This window comes from Ctenopharyngodon idella, chromosome 1 (assembly GCF_019924925.1).
Source record: "Ctenopharyngodon idella isolate HZGC_01 chromosome 1, HZGC01, whole genome shotgun sequence".
NCBI classification, from domain to species: domain Eukaryota; kingdom Metazoa; phylum Chordata; class Actinopteri; order Cypriniformes; family Xenocyprididae; genus Ctenopharyngodon; species Ctenopharyngodon idella.
In genome coordinates, this window is record NC_067220.1 from 34121621 (window position 1) to 34142774 (window position 21154).

General features: G+C 34.9%; 2 protein-coding genes and 1 long non-coding RNA gene across 3 annotated transcripts; 2 read left to right on the forward strand and 1 right to left on the reverse strand.

Annotated features, from left to right (window-relative positions):
* Window positions 1–807: 807 nt before the first annotated feature.
* odam (odontogenic, ameloblast associated) lies at window positions 808–3040 on the forward strand. The gene is made up of 5 exons (XM_051892652.1): window positions 808–822; window positions 1621–1674; window positions 1964–2161; window positions 2246–2386; window positions 2636–3040. The coding sequence occupies exons 1-5, from the start codon at window positions 808–810 to the stop codon at window positions 2759–2761; spliced, it is 534 nt and encodes a 177-aa protein (XP_051748612.1). The 3' UTR covers window positions 2762–3040.
* Window positions 3041–4326: 1286 nt separating this feature from the next.
* Window positions 4327–5146, reverse strand: LOC127524833 (uncharacterized). Its single transcript, XR_007933185.1, has 6 exons — window positions 5117–5146; window positions 4996–5022; window positions 4765–4794; window positions 4652–4681; window positions 4505–4537; window positions 4327–4362 (listed from the first exon to the last, which is right to left on the reverse strand). It is a non-coding gene; the product is annotated as an uncharacterized LOC127524833 (long non-coding RNA).
* A 13026-nt stretch (window positions 5147–18172) lies between these two features.
* si:dkey-22i16.7 (uncharacterized) lies at window positions 18173–19737 on the forward strand. Its single transcript, XM_051906280.1, has 4 exons — window positions 18173–18296; window positions 18969–19042; window positions 19232–19273; window positions 19401–19737. The coding sequence occupies exons 2-4, from the start codon at window positions 18992–18994 to the stop codon at window positions 19632–19634; spliced, it is 327 nt and encodes a 108-aa protein (XP_051762240.1). The 5' UTR covers window positions 18173–18296; window positions 18969–18991; the 3' UTR covers window positions 19635–19737.
* Window positions 19738–21154: the final 1417 nt, after the last annotated feature.

The window sequence follows — 21154 nt, forward strand, 5'->3', positions numbered from 1 at the left end:
TTGTTTAATAATGCCATCTACTGGACTCTTAAGGTTGCTGCACATTTTAGAAAGGAGAAAGGTCACTACAAGCTGGATAAATACAAACCATTTCAGTCTGGTTCTTCTGTCTGGAATACTCAGCCCCTAAAACATGTAATTATGGAGTGGAGATGACCACACTAATTACTCTAATTATTGTTTTGAAGAGAATGATTCAATCTGTTCATCTTGTTTTTTCTTTCTCGGTCAGACAATAATTTGTCTCCTTACCTCACAGAGCAAAGAGCTCTTCATTCAGCCTGCTTATTAGTCTGTAAATCTGTGACAAAACTCAGTCCTGATTTCAGGCATCTGTTTGATCTGCTAAGCATTAAATGTTTTTAATGATTTACTATAATATCATAATGATAGACAATTCTTATTTCAGTAAAACACACATACTGTACTTACAGACATACTCAAACCCAGACAATAAATTGATGAACACAATTAGCAACTCAGGTTTTAAGGTGTTTGACCATAATGATATATGTGTATATATGACGCGTTATGGACAAATTGAGAAACATGACACAGTGCATGTGTCACAACTACAGCAACATGATATTATAAGAGGGCAAACACCAGTTTAAAAGCAAAGGGGAAAAGACGATAGTCTGCTCTGCCATGAACATATTTTTATTTTCTCTAATATTGAGCATTTATTGACTGTTTTATTAGAAGTATATACAGTACCATTCAGGATTCTATCTGTGTCTCTTCATTTCAACAGTATATTTTAGTATTTGTTTATTGTCGTCATTTTTTCATTCACAGCTTACCAAGATGAAGTTTCAGGCCGTCTTTTCCATGGCTGGTCTTCTCAGCATTTGCACTTGTGTTCCTGTAAGTGTTCATATATATATATATATATATATATATATATGTAAAGATAAATAAATGTTTTTAGTTTGAACATATACTTACAAAGTTGTTTGTTTCTCAGATCTACCAGCCACAATTTGGAATAATTGCAAGCAACAGTAATGAGGTATGTTTCTTATACATTTTTTTGTCCTATATTATTTTATTAGTTGTTATATATTAAATTACACTACCTTTGAGTTTGTAAGATTTTTAAATGGTTTTGAAAGAAGTCTCTAATACTCACCAAGGCTGCATTTATTTGATCAAAAACACAAAACAGTAATTTTGTAAAATATTATTACAATTTGAAATGTATATTTTTTATATATTTGTAATTTGTTCCTGTGATGAAAGCTGAATTTTCAGCATCATTACTCCAGTCTTCAGTGTCACATGATCCTTCAAAAATCAATCTAATATGCTGATTTGGTGCTCACTTTTCTTGTTATCAGTGTTAAAAACCATTGTGCTGCTTAATATATTTGTGGAAACTGTTACATTTTTTTCAGGATTCACTGATGAATGGAAACTGAATAGAAACATCATTTATTTGAAATAGTAATCTTTTGTAACATGATAAATGTCTTTACTCTCACCTAATGCATACTTGCTGAATAAAAGTATTCTGTCAAAATAAATTAATAAATAAATCTGACTGATCCCAAACTTTTTAACAGTAGTGTATAATTTTGTCTTTTGTCCTGCTTGTTGTTAAACGTTTCTTTCTTGTAGGTTTTGCGTCTCAATGGACTCACTCTAGCAGGTGTGGGTTTGGGTCCAGCACAGGTAATTCAGCTTCCAGTCACTTTTAAAAGCTTTGCTTAAACATTTAAGGCTAAAATATAGGCAAAATCGCCTTGTACATGACCAATATATATTTCTTAACCTGAAACAAGGAATTAACTAGTATCTTAATATGTTTTCAAATCCAATAAGTGAAGTATTTTTTAAACTAGTAAATTACTTTTTTGTGAAACACCTGTAAGTTTATTCTAAATTGTATGGCACTCATATTATAAGGTGCTCAATTGAATCTTAGTGGAATCCTATAGCTCTTTGTTTTCTTTCTCCTTAGGGTACTCCATTTTTCTCTCCCTACCTGTTCCAGCAGCAGCCCCCGCAGGTGCTGAACTTTAACCCTGCGATGCAGGGACCCTTCTTTCCCCCTCAAATAAACCAGCTGAACCCAGCACAGTTGCCCCCGTTGCAGCAGGAGCAGCCTATACCTGGCTTCGGTCCCAATAACGGCGTACCAGCACAGAACCTTCCCCCGGTAAAGACAGTTTTATTGAACATAGATGCTGATGTAACTTATTATCACTGATTTTTTGGAGAGTAAGTCAAATTTTGTTTCTAGGGCTTTCCATTCTTCCTGACAAATCTATATCCTCTGAGAAACACTCCTGTAAGGCTGATACCCCAGAATGCTGGCCCCAATGTTCAAGGTCAGGCTACGATGCAACCAGTGCAACCAGTGCAACCAGTGCAACCAATCCAGGTATTGTAAAGATTCACATTTTTTTTCTTTTCTTTTTTGCAATTTTTTTTTTTTTACCTCTACAAAGGAATCACAGAAGATGTATTTTTGTTTGACACAACTCAAAAATATTAAATATTTTAAAAAATAATAATTAAAGAAATTAATGATTAATATTTGCATTAATATTCAATATTAATATTTTTTTTCCCCCATTTCATTACTCTAATATGTAATCTCAAGGGACTTGTATTTATGTTTTCTTCTCAGACAGTCTTTAAGACACATTTTGACATGTTTCAGAACAGGGTGAAGGCAGTAGACCCGAAGGTAACGTCTGCTCCTGATTACCGTGGTGATCGGCCCGGTCCTGGAACTGGAGAGGTAATGCAATAGTAAACTTCCATCTTTTTTCACAGTTTTCTTTGGTTTACACATGCTATTATTAACTAAACATGACTGGGCAGAATGATTGCTGTAGAATTTGTAGACACATTAGCTTGTTTATTAACCAATCCTGTCTCTGACAGGGGCATCCTGGCTTCCCATTGTTTGAGCCATAGGCTCAGAAGATTTCATTATTAAAAAGGTATTAAAAAGTTTTCTTAAAAGTATATTATAATGGGATATCCTACCATTTAATTTATCTGAATGTACATTTGTTGTTGGTTTTCCAGATATCCTACCATGGAGATCCCTCACAGGAGACATTTTTTTGTTCAATTTGGAAATATCCATATGTTGCCAAATAAATAAATGATGCTCAATTTATTTGGTCTGTAATGATTTTTCCTGTTCAAAATACTCTTTGTACTCCTAATAAAACTTGATGCTTGCATGTATTAGCAATCAAGAGTAAAATAAGTGATGCAGTTCAGTGACAAAATGATCAAGAAGCAGTGTGTCACGTTTGATTGTAGAGAGCGCTAAAACGAAAGGAGTAGACAACAAAAACAATCTTTATTTAATCCACACTGGAGTAACTCAGGAGATCACAGGAGGAAACATTTATACAAACATGTTAAATAAAGACGATACTGGAACTAGAGAAACACAGGGCTTAAATACATGAGGAGTGTAATCAATGTCAAAAGGAACAGGTTTGGGAACTAATTAACAACCAGGGAAACTAACTAGGGAACACAGACAGGCAAACAGGGAAACCAAAACACCATGATAATAGAACAAATAGGTACTGTTTTAATGAACAGATTCTCAAATGATTAAAGAATAAAATCCAGCAAACTAAGAGTGAACAACCACCAAGAGGCATTAATCATCAATAAAATAATAATAATAATCTTGATTATACATTTCAATTCTTTGCTGAATTATATAACAGTTGGATGTCCACCTATAGAAAAAGAAAAATAAGTTATTTAAAGCCCAAATGAAGTTTTTAATCAAATTCATTTTATTTATTGTCGGTACAGGAATCTGCCCTACCAGTGTGATTATTGTATATGGTTCTTTCCTAATTTGTCCCATGATCATTTTCAGACTCGGCCTGGAGAATCAGAGTCAAAAGCAATGTTGTATAAATCAATAAAACAAGAGAATATAAAATGTATACTCAAATAGTTCAAAACCAACTTGAGGACCAAAACACTGACCTTCATGAATGCAGGGAGCTGCAGAGACAACCACAACATTCAAAAGATAAAGAAAAAAGAATGAATCAAGAAAGAGATTGCTGTTAGCTGAAAAATTATTCTAGGAACTGGCAGATATTTATGATGTAACTAATGTGATATTAGTACATGTTCTGGATTACTTACAAGCTGTGTAATGCCATATTCAAATGAGATTCTTTGCTGTGGGGGTCAAATTTGCAATAGACTGTTATATTAAACAACAACAACAACAACAATAACAATAACAACAACAACAACAACAACAATATTTAGTCCCAGAGATGGAATGTGATTAATAGACAAGGTGATTTGTTGTATTTGATTTACCGTTGCAGTTGGGTTGTAGATGAGCTTCACGTAAGGCTGTTAGAAAAAGTTTAAGTTGATTTGGAAACTTATGCATTTAAATGTACTTTTTATCCTTTATATGTGTTATATTTATATTTATTTGATATATTTTTATATATTATAAAGCATGACGAATGTTGATTATAGTGCCTGTTACCTGAGGGCCATAGAGGGAGAAACCCTGACCATACTAAAAGTGATAAAAATTATTAAATTAATTATTTAAATATCCAACAAAGAAACCACACAGAACATATTTCACAATAAAAAAGTTTAATAGGCTAATAAAAAACAACAACTTTACCCCCAGTTCCTGAGGTCTATTCACCCAACCCTGTAATTTAGTCACAAATGGTATGCATTATTTCAACATGAAACATACATACTTTGTTTCATACATACATCAATCTTTATTACCTTTTTTGGTGGCTGCATCTGCCCTCTACCCTGGAAAGAAGAATGTATTTGCTGTGAATATCATTAATCTTATACTTTCTCATTACTTTTTGCCCATTTAAATTATATCTCTCATTATCTGTTCAACACCTCAAATTAAGCAAAGTATGAAATAAAACATGATGTAAAATGTTGTGAATGGAGAATGAATGGCAGTGTATTATCTTTACATGTACAGTTTTAATCACTCACTTTTGGTAAGAGGAAGACATTCTCTCCCTGGAAACAAAAGTAAAAATAATTCTGATTGTATCTATTTTATTGTATTTTCATATCTTGAAATATAAGGTTAATTGAAAACTTATGACATTACCTCCTTTAGATGGAAAGCACTAACATTCTGTTGAAGGGGAGCACATAATATTTATTTATTTTTGCTTTTTTATATATTCGGAAAATTATTTAGTCATAGCATTGCAAGTCATATCATAATAAATTCAGTCAGCTATTTCCAAGTACAAAACAACAACACCAAGAGTTTCACTCACCTGCACAGTGACATTTTCAGCCTATATATATGTTCATCCAAGTGGATAAAAAAAATTATTAAACATAGATTAGAGACTTCAAATGCATTCAGTTAATGACATTTAATGTCTTTGTTTAATTGATCAACATCTTACCTTGAAGACTGGTATGAACTGCCTGTTGTCCTAAGACATTTATGAAAGAGAACTCATAAATCCATACACAATCAATAACAATTGAACATAAAACCCTGTTTATTCCATGAATGAATTTGTAAAGAGCTCATTAATATAAGCCTATGAGCCTACCATCATGTTGGGACTCAGGGGTTTTCCAAAGAATGGATTCATTTGATTCTCTGCACCCCCACCTACTGGAGCTTGAGTTGGGCGCATCGGCATCCAGTCCGGCTGAAGGGATTTAACAACATTAACAATTAATTTTCATATTTCAGCAAACTTGCTGTTTCATTCTAACTTTCTAAAATTCTGTTATTTCACATAAATAATAATATTTAATTCGGTCCCATTTGTCCCAGGACGAGGGCGATGACCTCTGCCCTAGTAGCACACACACATCTCTGAGACGTCTATTTGATTTGTAAGTTTTTATCTGAAAGTGTGTTTGTTCATTTGTAATACGCCTCTAGGATGTTTCCTGTCCAGACTGTCGTCCAAAAAAAACCCCCGACCCTATAGGTCATTTTTCAAGCACCTTATTACGACCTATATTTACGTTTTAAAGTCATGCGCCCTCTAGCTGGCGTAAAAATAATGACAGTGTCGTGTTACGTCTGTCGTCATGAAATGACGTATGACTGTCGTTACCAATCAAAATGCAATTTAAATGCAATTTGTGGACTTTTTACACCATTTGTCCTATTTCCATTTAGCAAAACTCTTTTTTTTTTTATTAACGACTACACCCACCCCATCCCGAAACCTAAACCTAAACCTAAACCTACCCTTAGTGATTATAGTGCATATACACTTTGTGAGCACATGCGTTCCCTGGGATCAAACCCACGATTGCATGATTGCATGTTGTTATATATTGCAATGCTCTGCCAATTGAGCTACGCGAAACCCGAAATATGACGCAGATAAAAGGGAACAATGCATTAAAATGAAAGTGTCCTGTTGTCGATAGGGGCGCAACTTTAGTAAACACTCCTATGGGTCGTATTTCAGGGAAGTGACAAACGACCTATATAGGCATATTGGTTGGAGAACATGTTGTTCCTGTCAGATGTTACGTAGACATTTAAAAAAATTTTGTACGATGTTTATGATTTAGAACATATGCAAAACTGCCTTTTTAAAGATGTTTAACTGATGTTTGCACACAACAGATGTTTTCTAGATGAAGCGCTGTTTACGGAGACGTACATCTGACACATTGTTTTCATGTCTTAAAGACAGTTTTCTGCAAAATAACATCATTATTTTAATATAAAATGACAAAGGAACTAAATCTGCAATCTAACTTACTTTGTAAGATGGTCTACCAGCTCTTCCATTCCTCTGTGGTTTTCCTGTTCCTCCCCATCTATGCCATTTTCTGCTCCTCTGTGTTCCCTGGTTCAAACCGGACTCTGGTCTAGTCAACTCAGACTCATAACCCTACAGCAGAAGATAAAACTAATGTTTATTTTACTGCAATGACTGCAAAACATGCAAACACAGTATTGAAAATGTTGCCCACCCTGCCTCCTCCATTTTGATCACGGAATTCTGGATCTTGTCCAAATGGAGATCCATTAGATGGATCTTGTGCTTGTTCCTCTGGTCCATCTGGATACAATGGGCTCACAGGATCTGGCTATGATTAGCATCAGTTGACATTTTAAATTAAACTTTGAATGTTTTCAGAGTTATGCACAATTTGAATCTGAATTACTTCAAAACACTTACAAATGCTGGACGTCCAAAATTCTGCTCCCATCTCGGTCTGATTGGAGTTCTGCCCACTGGATGAGGCACTTTTCCATTTACTGGCCCTGGGAAATATCTCTCTCCATTCACTGAGTTAGCTTGATCCCAGCGGTCTCTGCCCCTGGGCTGAAAACAGTGCAATAACTACATCATAATACCAATATATCCACCTTATTTTTCAACGCGAAATAAGCTATTTTCGGTGAATGTGCGAGACTTCCATTTCATTACAGCTATAGGGAAATAACTAGAAGAACAGCTAACAAAGAAAACTATTTGCCCTACAAACCAGTGTGTTTATAACTATGACAATACATCAAAATAATATGTTAAGAAATACCAGTTTGCAATAACAAGCAGCATAACGAGCCGTTTTGAAGGCTATAGTTAAATATAACTGGAAGCCAGACACATTCAGTTTACAAATGGCCGCGTCCACTCTTACTACGTTAAAAATAAGGCAAATACCCAAGATAAATGTCAATGCAATGTTGCTACTCACCTGAGCTGCCACTGCAACACATGACAATACCACCAGAAACCACATTGCTTCTGTAAAATAATAAATATGTAAAATTTTCAGAATTAAATGTAATTTGACTGACTTTAATAGTAACGGATCTCAGTGCCTCACTAAAGAGGTTACCTTCTCAATGTTTCCAGCTCTGTCACATTGGTCTTGCTTCTCTCTTTATAAAGGCCAGTGGTTGAACAAGTGTCACTGTTGTTGTGGCTCATTTGTTTTGACCAAGGACTTATCAATTGCTAGAGAATTTGTTAGTTACAACAAAAATACTTATACAAAGTCATTTAAGGTGGTCAAAATATAACAAGCAGGCCTATGTTGCATACATACAAGCATTTTATTTCATAACATTACAAAATTCTTGCTTCTTACAAATCTTTCTCTATTGCAATATCAGGAGTGTCATGTGTAGGAGGGATTTTCATGATTGCTAAACTAATTTGTTGCCTTAAGCCCACCTAATGTTTTAGGATTGACCTGTCTAGTGCATTTAGCAACAGCAGCGAGGGTGAGGTGTTTGTTAGGAAGCAACAAAACAGAGGGGTGTGTCTATTGCTGTATTTAAATCCCCAGGCATCAGAGCAAACTATTATTCTTCCTAAAAATATTATTGCTGTTGCTTTGGAGAATACTCTTTGACAGAAACATGAAGACAGTATTCTTAATTGCATGCCTTCTTGGTCTGACTTTGGCTTCCCAGGTATGTTTCAAAAGCTATACTTTTTCAGTTATAGATGCATGTGTAAATATTGTGACAATAATGATTATTATTACTGTAATTAGGCTGAAGTTCACCAGCGTGTGGATCGCTCATTATCCAGCTCAGATTCCGATGAGGTTTGTCAAAAAATCAAACTCAAATTTAAAAATGTAAAATTCAACAAAAACTATCAGCATGCTGTTTTAATTGCTTGTATGGTTGTATCTGTCACAATTCTATCCTATCAGATAGGAGCTTCCCAGCCCCTATTTACCTTCAACCAGATTCTTCAGCTGCTGATGGCCCTTTCCTCTGGAAATGTCCCGGCTCCAACCCCTGCCCCAATGCAAGTGCCAACCACCGCCTCGTCCCCTGCCCCAACGCCAGTGCCAACCCTTGCACCTATCACAGCACGTTAACACCTCCTCCTTTGTTGAGAGCTACAATTTTGAATTTATATGAGAATAATGATTAGAAAGGCTCTGATAGCTATAGTGATATTAGCCTACATTAGAAACAACAAAGAAATAAAATAATAGAAAAAGCAAATCAATCCTACTTTACACTCTTGAACATTAAAATAATTACTTCACAAGCACAGTTATGTGAGCTAAACATATAGTCTTCTGTATTTTTTGTTGTTGCTCTCAGTGTATTTCAGCAGTTTGTTACCATTAAAACAATTTTGCTTTTATATCTTTTGCTGCCTGTGTGTGATTCAGTATTCTGGATGTTAATTCACTTAAGAAATGATTAAAAACATAACTAATACATTTCACATACCACACTTACATAGCACCTGTAGAAATGCAATGCAAAGTACTAGCATCACAAAGAAGGAATAGTAAAATGAATGTGTATTACAGTTTTTTTTAATTGCTTACACACTAAAAGTGGTATATGAAGGCTATAAAATCGCTAAACACAGTATTCAAACTAACTCTACATCATTCAAAACTAGTTATTTTGTTTCATTTGGGAAACATCGCCATTGAAATGCCACACTCATTCACCAATAACTACACCCAATGATCACATGTGAAAACACTTATACCTAATTTGATCACTTAAAACTCATAGTTTTGAGATAGAAAGTCAAGTCAAGTCACCTTTAATTCTATAGTGTTTTATACAAAACAGATTGTTTCAGCTTCATGATAGTAACAAATTCAAATTCTGCTGTAAAGTAGCTCTAACAAGCCAATAGTGTCATTATACAGCTCAAGTCAGTTCAATGTTGATTCAGTTCAGTTCAATAACTGTAAAGTTCATCAATGCACACTGAACAAGCAGAAGACACAAGATTTTTCACAAGTTTTACATTTTTCACATGTGTGTAGTTTAGTGTGGATATGGCTAATCATTTAATGTTTATGTGTAGAGTTGCTACGCAAAAACACCAGCTTGCATGCATAATAGATAACCGCAGGTGTTTTGGCATTCTGACCACATAGTATTTCATTTATTATTATTTACTTGATGACTGTAATCTGGAAACAACTGGAAAAGTCTTATTTGTTGTTGTTACTGATGACAAAACCTGAAGAGATCTTTTAATTGTGGTCCATTATGATTAGCAAAGCTCATGTTGGAATCTGATGAAATAACATATGAAGAATACTGTCAACAGTTAACACGATTTGACAAAAATAAATCATTATTCATATATTTTCTCTTTATTTGATCAGTATTATGATTACTGCATTATCACTCACTACCCCTAAAACCACCTATCCTCAAACCATAACTTAATACTCAATACTACTATACTCTGCCCTGACAGAATTTAATAACAAAAACAAAAAAAATTTCTTTATTAGGTTTCTTTTTAAGACTGTTTTTTATCAACACAGCCAGACATTTATATATATATATTTTTAAATTAGGTAACAACAAAAATGTTATCCTTCATTATAAAGACATTTTCCCCATGTTTCACCTGATATGACTGCAAAAAGTCCATGCAGGGTTTTCTTTTTCTTTTTCTTTTTTAAAATAGCACAATCATGCTTATGTTCTTCACAATCATATGTCAACTTTCCCCCCTTGATTTTTGTAGAAATATACTAATTCCATATGACATTATAGATTCTTGAAGATACTTAGAATGTCACAGATAATGAAGGTAATTATTTATAATCAAAAAATCCCCAGTCACATCCAGCCCTAAGGTGTGCCTTAATCTTTTGTTTTGTTTATGTGTTGCATAAATTCAGTTTAAGTATGTTTACAAATAATATGTACCATAAGAGTGGAGACAACCGTGTGAATCATTTCCCCATTTCCCAATTGTTGAGTAAAGTCAGTAAAACTTGCTAAATACAGAGTGTTACATTTTTCAAACATGTCACTATATGTTACTTCTGCTGATTGGCCAGTTGCATGTCAATAATGTATATATATAGCATTTATCACTGCTGTTTTGATGTCACATCTGAAACAGAAGTCTCTCATACATTTGCCAAAAAGGTAAGAAGCAAACTTTGAATCAGCTGCATTTATATTTATATTTGGGAATTTAGGAGACCTTTTTATCCTATGCAATTTACACAAAAGGAATCTTCCTCTGTTAGATCCGAGCAGCTCTTCTTGAGAACCATGAAATCTTTCCTCCTTGTTGCTTGTGTTTTTGGACTCTGCTGTGCCGTGCTAGTGAGTATCATTCTCTTGCTTTATAATAAACTCTATTTGCTGATGTGCACGTGATATTATATTCCTTTTTTTTAACCGCCACACTGTTTTGTGACATCATTTATAACTCTGAAAATCTGATGAAGATGCAAAATGTCAAATGAATTACTTTTCAGGCACAGGATGAAGAACATCGAGAGAAGCGCTCATCAAGCCAGTCCTCAGAGGTCAGTTTGAATTTGAAGACACTGTTTGTTTGTTTTTTTGCCATTGCATATAATCATTTGAATTGATTATTTTAATTTTCAAAAATGATCCTGAGCCAGGTAAAAATATGTATGTAAAGTACATAAACCATAGAAATACATTCTGACGATGTCAATGTTTGTCTTCATTTTGAAAATCTGTTATGTAGAGTCTTCCTTCGTTGGAAATCTTACTTTGTTCTTCTACTGATATTATTACAGAGACGACCTGGAGGCTTCTTTAACCCATACCCATTTCAGCGTCCCTATCCCTACCCATACTTTCCTCCTTACCTGCCTCAGCCTCAGCCTCTGCCTCAGCCTCTGCCTCTGCCTCCAAACAACAATGCCCTCCTTAGCCTCTTGCCATTCATCTTAGCACAGCTGGCATCCACCCCTGCGCCTGCCCCAGCTCCTGCCCCTGCACCGGCCCCCGCACCAGCTCCTGCTCCTGGTGGGAGATAAGCTACTAGTTAAATTAAACTAGCTAATGTGTCTGATTGACTCTGAATGCAAATTATAATGCCTGCCTCTTGCGCTTGCTATGTTAAAATAAATAAAATAAACTTTGCATCATTGAATCATTTATATGTGTTTTAGTCTTCCTATTTTCCTATTCTTCCTTTTTTGTTTATGAGTATTATCATACATGACTGCAGCCAAAAGTATCAAAAATATTTAAAATTATACAACAGTTAGTCCTCGAATCTTATATGTGTGATTTTTTTGTTGACTGAGCAAAAACAGAACTACTGGCAATATTAAAATTGTCCAAATGTAAGTTCTCAAATTCTTGTTTACTGAACTGTTGTATAAAAGCAATATCAAGCCGCCTGTCACTCCAGTGACAACTTCTCAGAGATGACCCAAGCCATTGTTGCTTGTTCTAATGTGATTTTTCTAAGTCGAGTCTTGGACACAATTCCTTACTTATTTACATATTTGTCATTTGAAATGTTGGACAAAAGCAATGATGTATCCTACATTTTGAAATTTGCTAAATTAAAGCAGTAAGAGCTTGACGTCCAGCTCCCCCTCTCTGGACGTAATGGGTGGAGTTGAAGGTCCAACCTTAACCCTATACCCATATCCGTAAAAATAAATTAGACCATTCACCATAAACCAGTCTGTCAATCATCTCATTAACATCCTCATATACAAACTCCACATGGCATTGTATGCTATTTAACAATTCTTCCAAACATATTGATAGAAGTAGGATGTCTATCTGCCAGTTTTATGCAGATAGACATCTATCTGTTTTTTCATGCAGAGAGTTAATAGTTAATGGCCAAACATAGCCTGTATTGTGAATCATTACAATGTTGTTGAAGGTGACATATAACATGGATGACATTAAATCTTTCTGATTAGTTTAGATTATACAACTCTTTTCACTTTCTGGTTGTTCATTACCATTAAATTAATGTGATGTGTAAGTAAAAAATATATATATTCATGTTTGTAGTTCACAATATCACAAATCCTCCACAGCGTAAGGGACATAATAAACACTCATTAAGACAGTGGCTGCATCTAAAATTGCATACTATATACTATATAGGCTATTAGGTGAAGTTCAAACTGTAGAATTGTATGTTTGAGTTCACAGTATTCATAAAACAGTAGTCGAAAAATACTTAGATGACCTACTACTTCTGTCTCGATTCTGATGGATTCTTTATTATCCCATGAGGCCATGGGAGAGGATTTGTGAATGGCTGTGAAGCGACAGCTGACGCTGATAGGTCACATAACAATGACAACATGACTAGTATGTCCAGATTACATTCATTCACACATTCATACTGTATAGAACATACCTTTTTAACTGTAGCGAAGTAATTACTTATTCAAACAATGTAACCACTCCAGACATGTAACCAGAGAGTATTTGATTTTGAATGTATCCATCACTTGTTTCTTTTGTAAGAGATTGTTAAAGAGTTGTAAAATAGTCTTTTTTTGATTGAATCGGTTGAATGAATGATTCACTGATTCAGTTACTTGTCTCCATCTCCTGATGTAACAATGTAACCTAATTTAAAATACTTTTAATGCTTTTGGTTGCTGTCATGTGATAACAGCCATAAGCACACTTCTATGAGCTTTATAAACATTTACCTTAACTCGAAAGCATAACACAAACACAAATATATGATTCAATGTTGCAAAGTTTATTATTATTATTTTTTTTCTTAGGATACCAGGAGCAAGAGTATTAATTCAGGCATTATAATGTGCATTCAGAGTCAATCAGACACATTCTTATTTTAATTCAACTAGTAGCTTATCTCCCACCAGGAGCAGGAGCAGGAGCTGGAGCTGGGGCAGGAGCTGGTGCAGGTGCAGGGGCAGGAGCTGGGGCCGGGGCAGGAGCAGGGGTAGCGGATGCCAGTTGTGCTAAGATGAATGGCAAGAGGTTGAGGAGGGCATTGTTGTTCGGAGGCCGAGGCAGATTAGGGGGAAAGTATGGGTAGGGATAGGGGCGCTGAAATGGGTATGGGTTGTAGAAGCCTCCAGGTCGTCTCTGTAGTAATAATTAAAAAAGAGTCTACATATAAAAAGATTTTCAAAATGAAGGCATATATCAACATAATCGACATAAAGTACTTCTATGATTTCTATACAAAAATGGCTTTGCATGGCTCAGGATCATGTTTGCACTCAAGAGAAAAAAAAATATATGATTAATTACACTCTAAAAAATGCTGGGTTAAAAACAACCCAAGTTGAAAATGGACAAACCCAGCTACTGAGTTGTTTTAATCCAGCGGTTGGGTTAAATGTTTGCCCAGTGCTGTCCAGTTTTATTTAACCCAACTATTGTTTAAAAATTACTATATGGCTGGCTTAAAATGAACCCAAAATAGGTTGGAAATTAAAAATCAGACACATAATTACTAGAGGCAACAATAAAAATCAAAAGGTGAACATTTATTAAAAAGCAGTTTAATAAATGTTTATTGTTTATTATTCATTAAACTTATTAATGTTCATTTATTAAACATATTAATAAAATATTAATTTCTAACATATTTTGGGTTCATTTTAAGCAAGCAATGCAGTTATTTTTAAACAATAGTTAAATAGAACTACCCAGCAGTCTTAACCCAGCTGCGGTTGTCCATTTTCAACTCAACTTGGGTTGTTTTTAACCCAGAATTTTTTAGAGTATAATTAAAAGTGCAATGACAAAAATCAAAGAGAATTTGTTTGCAGAGAGTTTTTGAACTGACCTCAGAGGAATGACTTGATGAGCGCTTCTCTCGATGTTCTTCATCCTCTGCCTGAAAAGAAATGGATTGGTCATTTCCAGTGTTATACAGTAAGTTACAGAAAAGTTTTGTGGGGGGTTGAAACATAAATTGAATAGACATCAACAAATATGCATGTGATCAACAAGAGTATGATACTCACTAGCACGGCACAACAGAGTCCAAACACACAAGCAACGAGGAGGAAAGATTTCATGGTTCTCAAGAAGAGCTGCTCGGATCTAACAGAGGAAGATTCCTTTTGTGTAAATTGCATAGGATAAAAATGTCTCCTAAATTCCCAAATATAAATATAAATGCAGCTGATTCAAAGTTTGCTTCTTACCTTTATGGCAAATGTATGAGAGACTTCTCTGTTTCAGGTGTGACCTCAAAACAGCAGTGATAAATGCTATATATATACATTATTGACATGCAACTGGCCAATCAGCATTCACAGGGTTGTCTCCACTCTTATGGTACATATTAATTGTAAATATACATACACTGAATTTATGCAACACATAAACAAAACAAAAGATTAAGGCACACCTTAGGGCTGGATGTGACTGGGATTCTTTAATGATTATTAATTGCCTTTCCGACATCTGTCAAGGTTTTCCTACATCTAGAATGATATATGGAATTAGTAGTATTATATACTTTATCATTGAGTCTATCCTCTCCAAAGGAGCAGGCATTAATACACTGTAATATGTGCGAGGGTTGGCAGAGGCATTGAGGCAGGGGATGGGGCGGGGGTTGGTGCCGGGACTGGAGTTGGGACAGTTCCAGACTAAAGGGCCATGCAGATGAAAAAGCTGGTCTAAGGTCAGTTGAGGCAGGAAGGGAGAAAAAAACAGATCCATAATTAAGAAAAATAAGACACATCATATAAGCAACAAAACTTACAACATACTGATGTGTTACATTTTATATTGATATTTACGTACATTTCATAGCTCATCGTAGCATTATGATATATCATAGGCTTGTATGATGTACAACAACAGAAAATTGTGATGTTTCGCATCTCTGAAATGAAATCATTTTTATGACTTATTAAACCTTACTTACTACTGCAATTGGTTGGATGTGTTCTCTTTTAAAGCAAAAAGCTGTCTATAAGTAATAAACAGTTATTTTACCGATGCTTTTATCTGAATTTATCTTTACATTTAACTTAAAATTTACGTTTGCATTTATTTATTTAGTAACTTTATTTAGTTACTTTATCTAGTTACTTGCTGCCAAAGTTTTTATACAGCTACTGTATATCATTCAATTTTTTTTTTTTTACTTAGTAACAATAAACAAATCTTAAATACTTGACTGTTTTGCAGTGACATATTTTCTTCATAAAGGAAAATGTATTAGGTAGAGAGAGACAGACATCACTTGTCTCGCAGTATAACCACGATTATCAGAGATTAACAAATCCTCTGAAGTAATGTAACCAGAAAGTTTTTAAGATGTTCCTAAGATGTCACAATTGCGTAAACTGACAGTGAGCTTTTGGGAATTTGTAGGATTTAAGGATTACGACATGACTAAATATTGGGACATAGACAAGATTTGGTACATATTAGGCCTATATCACATCATAAAATTGTTTACTGAAAACCACAGATCACATTTTTATATATTTATGTGCGACCTATCACCATAAATAGCCTGTTATTCATCTCATTAACATCCTCATATACAGTACAAACTCCACATTGCATTTAATGCATGCTATTTAACAATTCTTCCAAACATATTAGAGATAGCATATCTGCCCGTTTTGAGTTAGTTAATGGCCAAACATAGCCTGTTTTGCTGTTGTGATGTTTGTATCTATAAAAAAAAATTACAATGTTGTTGAAGGTGAAATATAACATAGATAACATTAAATGTTTCTGATCCGGTTAGATTATTCAAGCCTTTTCACATCACAATGACAATATGACTAATGTAGTATGTCCAAATTACATTCATACACACATTCAAACTGTATAGAACATACCTTTTTAACTGTAGCGAAGTAATTACTTATTCAAAAGATGTACCTACTCATCGATTTTGAATGTAGCCAGTCACTCGTTTCGTTTGTAAGAGAATCAGAGTTTTTGAATGAATCGGTTGAAAGAATGATTCAATGACTCAGTTACTTGTCTCCATCTCCTGATGATGTAACCTAATTTAAAATATCTTTGATACTTTTGGTTGCTGTCATCATAACAGTCACAAGCACACTTCTATATACTTTATATATATTTACCTTTTTTTAAAAAAGAGAAAGAATACACAAACACCAATTTATATGATGCAAGAGCATTACAAGGTGCTCAGCTTTAACTGGTAACTTATCTTCCACCAGGGGTACACTTCTATTTACTTCATATACATTTGCCTTTTCAAAAAAGAGAAAGCATAACACAAACACAAATATATATTCAGTGATGCAAAGTTTAATTATTTTACATTTTAACAAAGCAAGAGCAAGAGGCAGTGATTATTTAGTGATTATTAATTGTCTTTACGACATCCGTCAAGGTTTTCCTACATCTAGAATGGTATATGGAATTAGTAGTAATATATACTTTTTCATTGAGTCTATCCTCTCCAAAGGAGCAGGCATTAATACACTGTAATATGTGCGAGGGTTGGCAGGGGCATTGAGGCAGGGGATGGGGCGGGGGTTGGTGCCGGGACTGGAGTTGGGACAGTTCCAGACTAAAGGGCCATGCAGATAAAAAAGCTGGTCTAAGGTCAGTTGAGGCAGGAAGGGAGGAAAAAACAGATCCATAATTAAGAAAAATAAGACACATCATATAAGCAACAAAACCTACAACATACCAATGTGTTACATTTTATATTGATATTTACATACATTTCATAGCTCATTGTAGCATTATATGATATATCATAGGCTTGTATGATGTACAACAACAGAAAATTGTGATGTTTCGCATCTCTGAAATGAAATCATTTTATGACTTATTAAACCTTACTTACTACTGCAATTGGCTGGATGTGTTCTCTTTTAAAGCAAAAAGCTCTCTATAAGTAATAAACAGTTATTTTACTGATGCTTTTATCTGAATTTATCTTTACATCTGACTTAAAATTTACAATTGCATTTATTTATTTAGTAAACTTAGTTCAGTTATTACAGTAAATGGCCTGGGGTTAGGCGACCCTGTGTTGGAGCTCTGTGTTGGAGCATAACAAGTTACTAAATCATGATCACCACCCACTCTTCCTTTCTGTTGTCTTTGAGATATACCTGCTGCCAAATTTTTTTATACGGCTATATCATTCAGCATTTTTACTTAGTAACAAATCCTAAATACTTAACTGTTTTGCAGTGACATATTTTCTTCATAAAGTAAAATGTGTAAAAACGTACAGAGAGACAGACATCACTTGACTCGCAGTATATCAGGGATTAACAAATCCTCTGAAGCAATGTAACCAGGAAGTTTTTAAGACGTTCCATGAAGATGTCACAATTGCATAAACTGACAGTGAGCTTTTGGGAATTTGTGGGATTTTAAGGATTACGACATGACTAAATATTGTAATGGCCTTATAGATTAAGGTTTGTGTGCACAATGAGTAAAAAAGTAAATGCATGTGTGCTAAAACTCTTTGAGACCATTTGAGTGCATTCGCTGGACTAGGATAAATCTCAGTGTTTTCACATTTCTTTCAGGACATCAGGAAGACTCAATGAATTGCATGATAGTAAGTACAATGGATACATTTAAATGTACTACTATACTTCAATTTAGTTAAAGTTATCTTCATATAGGGAAGACCGGGGCAAGTTGTCACACTGTACAATATATTTTCTACATTAAAGAAGCTATTTAAGCTATTTATGAAACTTTTTGATGGAAAAGTACAAATAACTAGCAAATATTGTAATATGTTGTAGAAATGTTAACATTTAAAACACATTTGACAACTTTTATAACATGACATGTGACAACTTGCCCCAACCTTGACATGAAATTTGACAAATACTCATTTTCATTATAGAGTTTACAAGTGTGGTTTTAAAGTGTTGTTTACACTACAGCTTTTAGGAAAGTATGATGCTGGAATTTGGAGATTGAAATGTTTTAAAACAATTATCTCAGTTTATCATACACTTTAAATATGAAACTTTTTGTGAAAAAAAGATTTATTGTCTGAACTTTTAGATGTTGTCCTCAAGCCCTCTCTTCTACTCATGAGTGACTCTTTGTGGCTAACTATGGTACTTGCATGTAGAATTAGTTGCAGTCTTTAAATGTAGTGTTTATCTGTCTTAGTTAAAATTCTTTCTCTATTTAATATCAGTTGTACTGAATTGCCATTATTACTGAGATCACTATGATTTTAGATCTGTTAGGATTGTCTTTTCTAAATAAGGTTAAAAAAAGTGCCATCCCAAAATGAAGAGTCTCATGTTATTGACCATGCTGTGGCTCATTCCCTCTGGAGCTGTAAGTAAATGTTGTTTTTGAATTATGTTTTTACTCTCATTGTAGTTTATATCACATCCTATTGTGTTATGTAACTGAGCAGCACAGCTCATTTAAGCCTTTAGAACTGAATCAAACAACATTCATGATACTTTATGAAATAACTATTATTATAATAACATGAACACGTCATTTAAAAATTCCTTCCAGCTTTGCCGTTATAAGCCTTGGAGCTCCTCTGGCAGTGATGAGGTAAACTCCCAATGCTCCCAATTATAACAAATATGTAATTTTCTCCTGAAGCTGAACAAAATACATAACACAATTTTTACCAAATATATCCCACAGTGTGTGACTGTTTATAATGTCTTTGCTCTAGAGGATCTATTGGCCCCATGGAGGTCGCCATTTTCATTTGAGGCCGGCTCCACCTGGACCTCTGTTCCCTCGGTGGCCATTTCAGTGGCACCTGCTGCCTTGTCCAGTCCCGGCCCCTGCCCCGGCTCCGGCTCCGGCCCCTGCACCAGCAACAGCACCAGCACCCACACCCAGTCCCCCAGTCACCACCACCACCACCACCACCACCACCCTCCGTGGAGATGGTGGAAAGTAGAGCAGGGGTTGTTTTGGACCACAATGGCCTAAATGATTTACTTAAAGTACCCTTGAAAGTTTAGTAGTTTAATGCTTTCAATAAATATAGTGAATCTGTTTAACATGTTATTGGGTTGTTATTTAGTTGTTGTTTATAATACAACTATAAAATAAAGCAACTATGTGTTTAAGTTATTATCAAATCGGAGCTCCAGTAGGAAATAAAGCAATAAGCCCCATGAAGCCGTAGTTTACAGTGAATTTATAACAGCTATGGGCGTTGTTAGGCACGACGCAGAGCGGTTAATATAAATTCACTGTAAACCACGGCTTCACAGGGCTTATTGCTTTCATAAAATGGTTACCACACAATACAAATATTAAAGACAAAAATATGTATCAGTGCAACTTTCATGAAGTAAAATCATTAAAAGCCTTCCGCTGGAAAAAATAGTTCGTGACCGTGAACAACAACAGAAGTTACATTATTACGCCATTAGATGGCGGCAAAGATTGTCTTTATGAGCGAGTCGCAAAGACTTTTATACTGAAACTTGTTGTGAACACGGAACAAGACGCAAATGACAAATGCTTTGATTAGCACTGTCAGTGTCAGCAGGGCATGGGAAAACCCATTAAATGTTAAAAGGACGAGATCGCAGAGAACATTCAAATGGATTTTTTATTATGAACATAGAACTGACCTGAAGGAAAATGCCTAATCTGAATGCAGGTAATATACTCGGTCACTCAATATCTCTCTCACAATACTCTTCTACATAATTCAGTAAGCATCAATGAACAAACATATGTTTACGTTGCTAAGAGTGGTTGCTAAGAGAGACACAGCAACATACACATTCAGTGGCGCAGCGATACATGTAATGCAGTCAGCTGTATGTTTTCAGGAATTTTACAACGGCTTCGAACGCGGCTCAACCAATCAGAATCAAGGGCTGGAACTATCCGTTTTATAATCCTCTCTGAGACCCTCCATAGTGTACAGCAAGCAAAAAAAAGTTTACTATGTAAGATTACATGGGCACATATAATCACATATAATTAACATACTTCTGAAGTACTACTATACAGAACACACTTATGACATGGTCTTGTATAATTTAGGATCATTGTAGTCAACCAAATTTTAAATATCCAACAACTTGCTGTCGAAGCTCTGTGACCAAATGCCAATATTAAGCATGCGTAGACACCCAAAATTGTGAAGTGAAAATAATTTCTGAATGAACAGTCAGTCATTTCAGATTATAGCTTGAGTGTTGTTTAATGTAATGGTCAATGCATGCAACTCTGAGGCATTATGCACTACTGTAGGTGTGGTGCAAGTGTCAACAGAGCAAGATGTGGGTATGTAATTTTGAGATTTTGAGATTGTTTTGGGTGGGACAATATGACTCCTGAGTCACTACACGCTTATTAAACACAGTCTATCTTAAGAGGAAATATCTTCAAATGCATCGGTCATGTATGGTCTATGCACTGTCTTCAAAATGGTACGCAAAAATTAGCACAGTTTTT

What these genes read in the sequence shown, in the direction of transcription:
- si:dkey-22i16.7 (XM_051906280.1), top strand. Translation starts at nt 18,992, where the DNA reads ATGAAGAGTCTCATGTTATTGACCATGCTGTGGCTCATTCCCTCTGGA. An exon ending in GGCTCATTCCCTCTGGAGCT is followed by an intron (nt 19,043 to 19,231) that starts GTAAGTAAATGT and finishes AATTCCTTCCAG; the next exon opens with CTTTGCCGTTATAAGCCTTG. An exon ending in GCTCCTCTGGCAGTGATGAG is followed by an intron (nt 19,274 to 19,400) that starts GTAAACTCCCAA and finishes TCTTTGCTCTAG; the next exon opens with AGGATCTATTGGCCCCATGG.
- odam (XM_051892652.1), top strand. An exon ending in TGGGTTTGGGTCCAGCACAG is followed by an intron (nt 1,675 to 1,963) that starts GTAATTCAGCTT and finishes CTTTCTCCTTAG; the next exon opens with GGTACTCCATTTTTCTCTCC. An exon ending in AACCAGTGCAACCAATCCAG is followed by an intron (nt 2,387 to 2,635) that starts GTATTGTAAAGA and finishes TTTTCTTCTCAG; the next exon opens with ACAGTCTTTAAGACACATTT.